Raw genomic sequence first — 10,448 nt, forward strand, 5'->3', positions numbered from 1 at the left:
ATCCTGTACCTGTCTCGCAGGTGTGATGTTCGGATGTACTGATCCTGTGCAGGTGTTACACGTGGTCTACCACTGCGAGGACAGTCAGCTGTCCGTCCTGTCTCCCTGTAGCGCTGTCTTAGGCATCTCACAGTATGGACATTGCAATTCATTGCCCTGGCCACATCTGTAGTCCTCATGCCTCCTTGCAGCATGCCTAAGGCACGTTCACGCAGATGAGCATGGAACCTGGGCATCTTTCTTTTGGTGTTTTTTAGAGTCAGTAGAAAGGCCCCTTTAGTGTCCTAAGTTTTCATAACTGTGACCTTAATTGCCTACCTTCTGTTAGCAGTTAGTGTCTTAATGACCGTTCCACAGGTGCATGTTCATTAATTGTTTATGGTTCATTGAACAAGCATGGGAAACAGTGTTTAAACCCTTTTACAATGAAGATCTGTGAAGTTATTTGGATTTTTACGAATTATCTTTGAAAGACAGGGTCCTGAAAAAGGGACCTTTCTTTTTTTTTGCTGAGTTTGTGAGTGTGTGATATGGGAGACAGAGGTATGTTTATTTCGACATTACAAAGAGTTTTATAAACAATGGCACCACTGCCATGTTTGCACTGAGCCTTGCTGTTGGAAAACCACATCAGTCTCCGGCTGTCAGAGATGCACCTCCCCGACTTTCGTTTGCACTCAAATAAGGCCAGTACAAACCGCGGTGTAAAGCTTATGCGGTAAGTGATTTTTAGAGGAAGTTGGCCAATCTTTAACTTATTTTGGTAGAGTTAAAACGACGTCGCTGTGGAATAGTGTTGACATTTGACAAGCCAAATAGACGTACGATGATAACCAAGGGTAAGTGCGATTCAATTAGCTTATTTCAACATTTCTGTTTAGCACCATGATACAACCATATGCATTACTTGTTTCATCCTGCTTTTAATGTTGCTATAAGAGAATGTATGAATGATGCTTCCACTAGATAGCACAGTCACGAAGTCAAAGTAAGCTATATCCTACAAATGAATGAACTTTGTGTTTGCTTTTAGTTTAAGGTTAGGCATGAGGTAAGCAGTGTGGTTAAGGTTAGGTTTAAAAAGCACATTTTAAACAAGAGACATGTAGAAATAAGTGCGGTGTATAACTAGTATGCTGTGACGACCGATTGCTGAAGAAGCGTTGCACTTCCGTGAAAGTAAGGACTCTTCTCTCTTCATTCCGTCTGAAGTCGCCAAATGCTGCGTTGTTGAGCTATATTGTTTCCACTAAAAGAAAAGTCGCGCGCTAATAGTGTTTTCGATGCCATCATTATGTTGCAACTACTGTTGTTTCCAAACAACCACTTTACATCATCATGTAGGCTAAATGTGACCGAACACCTTGATTCGGTATTATGTAGCAACATGTGCATTTAATTAATTTATTTTCATTTTACATTTTTACATTGGATAAAAGCAGAGACACAGAGCTACAAAATGGTATATCATACACTGCATTTGTTTTTAGGAACGATGGGAAAGTAATTCTGCTTCGAAAATGGATAAACTTGTAATGCAACTTTTGAGTAAATGGCCTTTGAATGTTCTGGTACCTACTGGAGAGCTCTCCTTTGTCTACACCCATTCAGCATTGTTCACACCCTCTTAAACCAGTCCTACCTAATCTCTAAGTATTGACATGTGAGGTAATGTGCTAAACAGTGAGTAGTGTAGTAAAGATTAAGACTAAAAGTCGTAGCCTACAATAATTTATATTTACCTGGATATTTTTTCGTATAAATAAAATAATATACATTATGTGCAAGAACAATATTGATGATAGATTAGGTAGTTATATCCATACAACCAGGGGTAAAATGCCTAAGCAGCAGGATTTAAAAAACACAATTGTAGCAGCAACATATGGTGTGTGTGTGTGTGTGTTAGGAGAGTCATTTGAATATGTGCTTCTACACCTGCATTGCTTGCTGTTTGGGGTTTTAGGCTGGGTTTCTGTACAGTACTTTGAGATATCAGCTGATGTACGAAGGGCTATATAAATACATTTGATTTGATTTGAATAAAGGCACTGCAGGTAGTGCTGATGACTGGTCCGTCCAAAACATTCATGAACAAGAATCTATATTCAGAAAGACGGTTTCCGTCCTGCCCTGGACTTTGGTGCGGGGCATGTGATGTCCATAGCCTCTTCGTCGCAAAACTCTGATCTTCTGAAAAACATACGTTTTGTCGAGCTGTGTCCAGTCCAAGTGGAGCTTGTACAGGCAGACCATCTACGGGAGGAAGGATGTCAGCGTTGCGCAGCAGCTAAAACCTGGTCTGAGTCTGAACGCTCCTTGGTGACAAGGCTCCAAAGCATCGAAGATGTAAAACAGGAAATAACAAAACCAAAAAATAGAAGACATTACAACCTCGCACAACATCAATTCACCCCCTAAATTTAGATAAGAATAATAACCTCATACAATGCAATGAAGATTATTTTCACCTGATGTGCTGATCATGCTTGATCTGTGGCAGCGGCCTGAAGTACAGAGTCCGGTGTTGTTGCCAGCCACAGCTTTCCACCAGCACTGTACCATCTTCCAGTCCAACCAGCTGTGGGACGTTTACGCCTGTGAGTGCTGTCAGTCTCAGCAGTCTCAGACAGTGTTCACTCTGGTCTTTCTGAAGCACTGCTTGATGAGGTCAAAGCACCAGTCGGGGGGGGGGGGGGGGGGGGACTTGGTGTGGCCTGTGATCAGGAAGTGAAGGTCCAGACTGGTGGAGCTTGTGCATGGTCCGCCAAGCGCAATACCAGAGCACAAACTTGTTCTTGTTTTGGCCACTGCAGTTATCACTATTCAGGTCCACACGTGTTTCCCCAACTCCGTAGTTGGTGAAGAAATGGTGCATGTAGTTGATAACTGCGCTGCTGCCTTTGCTGGATGACATGCCTTCATCAATCAAGTAGTTGACTTGTTGTGGTATTCCTTCACAGTGGACACCAAACAAGACAGGCTTGCGAGTAGTTAAAAAATAGATGGGACCTGGCTACATAGGGTCAGATGGATAGTAGATGGGACCTGGCTACATAGGGTCAGAAGGATAGTAGATGGGACCTGGCTACATAGGGTCAGAAGGATAGTAGATGGGACCTGGTGACATAGGGTCAGAAGGATAGTAGATGGGATCTGGCTACATAGGGTCAGATGGATAGTAGATGGGACCTGGCTACATAGGGTCAGAAGGATAGTAGATGGGATCTGGCTACATAGGGTCAGATGGATAGTAGATGGGACCTGGGTCAGAAGGATAGTAGATGGGACCTGGGTCAGAAGGATAGTAGATGGGACCTGGGTCAGATGGATAGTAGATGGGACCTGGGTCAGATGGATAGTAGAAGGGACCTGGGTCAGATGGATAGTAGATGGGACCTGGGTCAGAAGGATAGTAGATGGGACCTGGGTCAGAAGGATAGTAGATGGGACCTGGGTCAGAAGGATAGTAGATGGGACCTGGGTCAGAAGGATAGTAGATGGGACCTGGGTCAGAAGGATAGTAGATGGGACCTGGGTCAGATGGATAGTAGATTGGACCTGGCTACATAGGGTCAGAAGGATAGTAGATGGGACCTGGGTCAGATGGATAGTAGATGGGACCTGGATGGCCGTAATCAGCACCAGACACCTGGCTAACTTCATGGGTCAGCTAGCTAGCTAAACAATGAACCATAATCCCAATTCATAGAGTACTAGAAAATACATACCGATTGTCATAGCTAGCTAAAGTTAACATTGAACCTATTTGGTTTAGTAGTTAGCTAGCTAACATTAAGCTATGACTAGCAATGCATATTGGCATTCTGAGATATCACTACACACAGAAAATACACCTAATGTTATGTAGCAAGCCAGCCATCTACCGTCAGCTAGCTAGCTAACAGTAAGCTTTAACTTTCAATGAAAACAACTTCCTGACAAATTTAGAAACTGAAACTGTAGCTAGACTCTTACCTGTATACGTGGATGAACGCTTCGAAGCAGACTGAAACCCCTTTCATTAAATAAGACGTCCTGGGTATTTTCCGCTTTGTTTGTACAGCTTCCGTTGTGTCCAGTCACTCTGGTTCACAATGACCATGTGCAATGGCATAATAATAATCCGATCTTTCTCCCCCTCTGTCACAGATGCCGTGGGTTGCCCTTAGTTTGAAGATGTAATCCGGAGCCAGGTGTTTTATACAACAGCCTTCTGTGTTCTCTTTGACTCCCTATGCATTCTGCAATCAAACGTCAGAATTCTATTCATCTCCTTATCGTACTCGGCTTCTACCGTCACTGTCAGGACTAGTGTCTTCTTTAAAGAGAAATGTTTTTTTTTTTTTAACCTAAATCAGGTATTTCCTCATCGTCTGATTCATTTTCATAGTCCGAGAGAGTTAGTATGGCACGATCGTCCTCCAGAAAGTAGCCATTACAATTTTTCCCACTGACTTTTGTCGATAGCGCCTGATAAATTCAGGGCAGCGATGTTGTTGAGAGCAGTAGCAACATATTTGCAGTCCTCCATGGCTAACGTTATATCTTTCGAAAACACCGCAAACCAATCTGAAACTCATCTCTCGGCATGTCCAGCCCACTGATTATCTCATCCAATCATGGCTAGTGGGAAGGTTCCCGTCTTTTTCTGTGGCTAAACCAACTAGGCTCGTAATTTAACAATTGTATTCGTATTTATAAATGGCAAACTAGTTTGTTATTAAGGCACATGAAAGTTCAAATGTTCCAGAAGGCATTTCTGCCAAAAAAAAGCATTGATAAAAAAATGTATTACATTAAAATGGCACTCCTGTGAAGTCATGACTTGCGACATACACCTAGTTTCCTGAAACTGGTCAAAAATGTATGATATCTCACTGGACTCGCCTAGGGTTGGGGTCAAATCCATTTCAGGAACTAAACTGACATTCCATTTCATGAAGCTCGTGGCGTTGCTTCCAGAGGCAGTTTGGAACTTGGTAGTGAGTGTTGCAACCGAGGACAAGACGATTTTTACATGTTTCAGCACTCAGTGGTCCTGTTCTGTGAGCTTGTAAGGCCTACCACTATGCGGCTGAGTCATTGTTGCTCCAAGACGTTTCCACTTCACAGTAACAGCACTTACAGTTGACCTGGGCAGCAGGGCAGAAATTTGAGGAACTGACTTGTTGGAAAGGTGGCATCCTATGACGGTGACACGTTGAAAGTCACTGAGCTGTTCAGTGAGGTCATTCTACTGCCAATGTTTGTCTGTGAAGATTGCATGGTTGTGTGCTCAATTTTATACACTTGTCAGCAACAGGTGTGGCCGAAAGAGCCAAATCCATTCATTTGAAAGGGGTGTCCACATACTTTTGTGTGTGTGTATATGTATATATTAGTACCTCCTCAATCCATCCCTCTCTCCCTCAATCCATCCCTCTCTCCCACAATCCATTCCCCTTACCCTCCCTCCCTCCCTCTAGGCTGTATTAGGATACTGCTCCCCAGGCCTGGTGTCTCCAGACTGGTTGTCCTGTCTCTTTCCTCCTCCCTGGCTCTGCTGCTACTCTACAGGTGGGTGATACGATAGACAGATATAATATAAATCATGACTTCATGATCATTTCTACTTCTTCTTCTTCTTCAGCTCTTTGAATGGTCCCCAGAGCCCCTCTGCGCTGCACCAGGTCTTCCTACATTTCAGACATGTCCGCTCCTACCCCCTCCTCAGACGGCCTCGCTGCTGCCGCCTCCATCCCCCCAACTCCAAATTTAACCCTGGACCCAGTCACCCCAGAACCAACCCCTGGTCCCTCTACCCTGACTCCAACCACGACATTGAAGCCAGCCCCATCCTTCTGCTCCTAGCAATCAAGTCCCACCCTGCCAACTCTGACCGCCGGGCTGCCATACGAGCCACCTGGGGCAGGGAGAGGGAGTGGAGAGGCCAGGGCGTGAGGAGGGTGTTTCTACTGGGCCTGGGAAGAGACAGGGGGGAGGAGGGGGGAGACCCAGATCTGGGGGAGGAGAGTGAGAGATACGGGGACATTCTCCAGTGGGAGTTCCGAGAATCATTTTTCAATGTGACTCTGAAAGAGGTTCTGTTCTGGAACTGGTTCCACCAGGAGTGTTCTACAACCGTTCTCTATATTCTAAAGGGGGACGATGACATTTACGTGGATGTGGAGAGAGTGGTGGGGTTCCTACAGAACAGGGAGACAGGGATGAGGAGAGAAGAAGAGGGAGAGACGGAGATAGGGGGAGAGACATTGATAAGGGGAGGGAGAGGGATGAGGAGAAGACAAAAGGGAGAGACGGAGATAGGGGGAGAGAGAGGGATGAGGAGGGGGACTGAGATGAAGAGAGTGATAGGACCAGGGGCAACGAGAGAGCGAGGAACAGAGGGAGAGGCAGGGAGAGAGCGAGGAACAGAGGGAGGGGCAGGGAGAGAGCGAGGAACAGGGTCTCCCCAGCCTCTCTACATGGGACGTATCTTTGTGGAAACCTATCCTGTGCGTATATGGTGGAATAAGTACTACGTCCCCTACTCCTTGTACCTTGGCCCCTACCCTCCCTACGCTGGGGGTGGAGGCTACCTCCTCTCCAGAGATGCCCTCTCTCTTCTCCTCCACGCCTCCACCAGGGTGCCTCTCTTCCCCATCGACGATGCCTACGTCGGCATGGTCGCACAGGTGAGTTCTTTGGTTGATTGGATGAATTTTATACTGATTATCACCATCACGCGCAAAAATGTAAATTCAATAATATTTGGTCATTTAGAAAGATACAGGTAGACGCAGTCATTCCTTGAGCCACAACATTTTATTTTGACCTTTTCTTTAACCTGGCAAGTCAGTTAAGAACAAATTCTTATTTCACAATGACGGCCTAGGAACAGTGGGTTAACTGGTCTAGGAACAGTGGGTTAACTGGTCTAGGAACAGTGGGTTAACTGGTCTAGGAACAGTGGGTTAACTGGTCTAGGAACAGTGGGTTAACTGGTCTAGGAACAGTGGGTTAACTGGTCTAGGAACAGTGGGTTAACTGGTCTAGGAACAGTGGGTTAACTGCCTTGTTCAGGGGCAGAACAACAGATTTTTACCTTGTCAGCTCGGGGATTTGATCTGGTCCAAACCGGTAACCGAATAAGAATCAAATCCAGTGATCTAAACCACTAGGCTACCTGCCCGCCCCAGGACCCTACTCCTCCGTAGAGCCCTGGTCCAAGTAGTGCACTACCCTATGGGCCCTGGTCAAAGTAGTGCACTACCTTATGTGCCCTGGTCAAAGTAGTGCACTACCCTATGGGCCCTGGTCTAAAGTAGTGCACTACCCTATGGACCCTGGTATTAAGTAGTGCACTACCCTATGGGCCCTGGTATTAAGTAGTGCACTACCTTATGGGCCCTGGTCAAAGTAGTGCACTACCTTATGGGCCCTGGTATTAAGTAGTGCACTACCCTATGGGCGCTGGTATAAAGTAGTGCACTACCCTATGGGCGCTGGTATAAAGTAGTGCACTACCCTATGGGCGCTGGTATAAAGTAGTGCACTACCCTATGGGCCCTGGTATTAAGTAGTGCACTATATAGGGAATAGGGTGCCATTTGGGATACTCACCACAATGGACAAACTCACATAAGCAAATGTAACAAAATGATGAAATCTTTCTCTCTCCCTCATTTCTCTTCCCCCTCTATCTGCTCCGTCTCTCTCCAGGCAGCTAACCTATCAGCCAGAAACCACCCTGGCTTCATGCCTGTGGAGTACTCTCCCTCCCGCCACCCCTGTCACTACCTCAACAGGTAAAAGTACTCTTTCGTTTCCACGTCTAACAAACGCCTAAACGGCAACAAGTAGCCGAGCTCTGTCAGGTGCGCCAGGATGTGTAAGGACCAGTGTGTTACGTTCTTGGCTGTACGAGACGTGTACAATAAACAGTACCAGTCAACAGTTTGGACACACCTTCTCATTCGAGGGTTTGTCTTTATTTTGTACTATTTTATACATTGTAGAATAATAGAGAAGACAAACTAAGGAATAACATATGGAATCATGTAGTAACCCAACCTCTAACTGGTACTGTGTATGACATAGGTCACGGGCATTCTATGTATTCTGTCCAGTGTGTAATGTACATTGTCTATTTTGCATACAGCACTTCTTTTAGAGTTCCCTGTATTTTATAAGGAATCCTGGTTAGAAGATTCCTGGCATTATGAGAGAATAAGAATAAATTCCAAGAATCCTACAACCAGTATTTTTTGGGGGAAAAAACAGGGCATTTGAGGAAAGTGAAGTATTTTGCAACCCTTACGTGTCTAAGACCATTATCTTGTCACTACCACAGTATCATGGTCCTCCACAAGCTGCTACCCACAGATCTGCTTCATCTCTGGAGCTTCCTCCAGACCCAGGTGCACTCCTGTAGGGACTCTGCCCAGGATGGGCTCACCTTGGCCAGAGCGAACTCCCCTGGTTAGGATTGGAGGGAAAGCTGATCTGTACCTAGGGCAGGGGGGGTATCAAATGTATTTTGTTCTGCGGGACACAGTTGGTCTTCACTGAGGTTTGCATTGACAATTTGCCCAAAATAGGTTGTCTGTTTTTGGAATGTTCAATGTAACCTGACGTTCTAGCTCCAGGGCCTGATGGGTGTCAGTTTTGCCCCAGCTAACACACCTGACTCCAATAATCACCAAATGTATTTTATTTAACCTGGCAAGTCAGTTAAGAACAAATTCTTATGTACAATGATGGCCTATGAACAGTGGGTTAACTGGTCTAGGAACAGTGGGTTAACTGGTCTAGGAACAGTGGGTTAACTGGTCTAGGAACAGTGGGTTAACTGCCTTGTTCAGGGACAGAACGACAGATTTTTATCTTGTCAGCTCGGGGATTTGATCTTGGAACCTTCCGGTTGCTAGGCCAACGCTCTAACCACGAGGCTACCTGCCGCCCTAATCATGAGCATCAGTTTAGAATGCAATTTGATTCATTAGCGTTTGCTAAGGATGGAGAAAAAGTGTGACGCCAATCAGGCCCTTTAGGACTGGAGTTGCCCACCCCTGAGCTAGAACGTCAGGTCTAGCAAGCTGCTGGACAGACTGAAGAGACTATAAATGTAGATTCATTATCATGTTTAACCCCTGACCTAGGGAAACCTGGGGTGAGATCTTAGATGTTTGGTCCGACGGGATTAACAGACAGTATAATTTAATGCACTGAGCAGCGTCGTGAATAACCTCAAGGATCTTTTACTGTGGATTATTTTTATTTTTAGTGTGAGTGTGCGTGCATGGGCATGTGTGAGTTGAGGTTCAATTACTATGAATCAAGCTATGAAATTGTTTAGTCAGTTTTGCAGAGATCAGATGTGTATCAGATATGCCCCCAAAAAAATCTGATCTGAGTCACATCAGACTACCTGTCTAAACATGGCTTTTGTATACCTGTGTTTTATACCGTGTGTTGCTCCACAGTTTACTGATGTTTTACCTCATGTTCTATGTGACAGGTCTTGTGAATTAAAAAGTGTTGTTTTTCAAATGACACTGAATGAAATTCTGATTCAGTGTATATGTGATCTAATAATCTGAGTAATGATTGTAATAAATAAATAAATAAATAAATAAATAAAAAAAATCTCCAAGAGAACCTCATGATGTAATGTAGGGCTGGACGATATGACCAAGATATAATTTTGTATATTTTTTATTTAACCAGGTAGGCCAGTTGAGAACAAGTTTCTTATTTACAACTGCGACCTGGCCAAGATAAAGCAAAGCAGTGCGACAAAGAGTTAGTAACACAATAGAAAAACCTACGTAGAAGAGTAGTATCAAATCACAATATGTTTCGCATTTGACGATATGACGGCATTTGACTGTATTTGATGAATAATTAAAGTAGTAGATTTGCTTTGAGTAGTGCAGGAACGTAAGGTGGCAACCCTTATTTACATAAGTATCTATATACAGGGTATTACGGTACATAAGTATCTATATACAGGGTATTACGGTACATAAGTATCTATATACAGGGTATTACGGTACATAAGTATCTATGTACAGGGTATTACGGTACATAAGTATCTGCCCCCGTTTTCTACTTTTGCATATTTGTTTTGTATACTGACTGTTACAAGAAACAAGAATTACATATTTCATAAACAAAGATATGCAACACCCAATGCTCCCGTGTGGAAAAAGTAATTGTCTCTCAACTGGTCGTGCCACCTTTTAAGCTGTAATGACTCCAACACTTCCTGTATTTGTTGATGTCTCACATCGCTGTGGAGGAATTTTGGCCCACTCTTCCATGTAGAAGTGCTTTAACTCAGTGACATTTCTGGGGTTTTCCAAGCATGAACTGCTCGTTTCAAGTACTGCCACAACATCTCAATTGGGATTAGGTCTGGGCTTTGACTAGGCCATTTCAAAACTTCAAATGTGTTACTTTTT

At 44.4% G+C, this 10,448-nt stretch overlaps 1 protein-coding gene across 1 annotated transcript; it reads left to right on the forward strand.

Annotated features, from left to right (window-relative positions):
* Positions 1-735: 735 nt before the first annotated feature.
* On the forward strand, positions 736-9,630 carry LOC139417082 (N-acetyllactosaminide beta-1,3-N-acetylglucosaminyltransferase 3-like). Its single transcript, XM_071166330.1, has 5 exons — positions 736-839; positions 5,469-5,559; positions 5,633-6,677; positions 7,705-7,790; positions 8,336-9,630. The coding sequence occupies exons 1-5, from the start codon at positions 827-829 to the stop codon at positions 8,466-8,468; spliced, it is 1,368 nt and encodes a 455-aa protein (XP_071022431.1). The 5' UTR covers positions 736-826; the 3' UTR covers positions 8,469-9,630.
* The last annotated feature ends 818 nt before the right edge of the window (positions 9,631-10,448 follow it).

Source organism: Oncorhynchus clarkii, chromosome 9 (assembly GCF_045791955.1).
Source record: "Oncorhynchus clarkii lewisi isolate Uvic-CL-2024 chromosome 9, UVic_Ocla_1.0, whole genome shotgun sequence".
NCBI classification, from domain to species: Eukaryota; Metazoa; Chordata; class Actinopteri; order Salmoniformes; family Salmonidae; genus Oncorhynchus; species Oncorhynchus clarkii.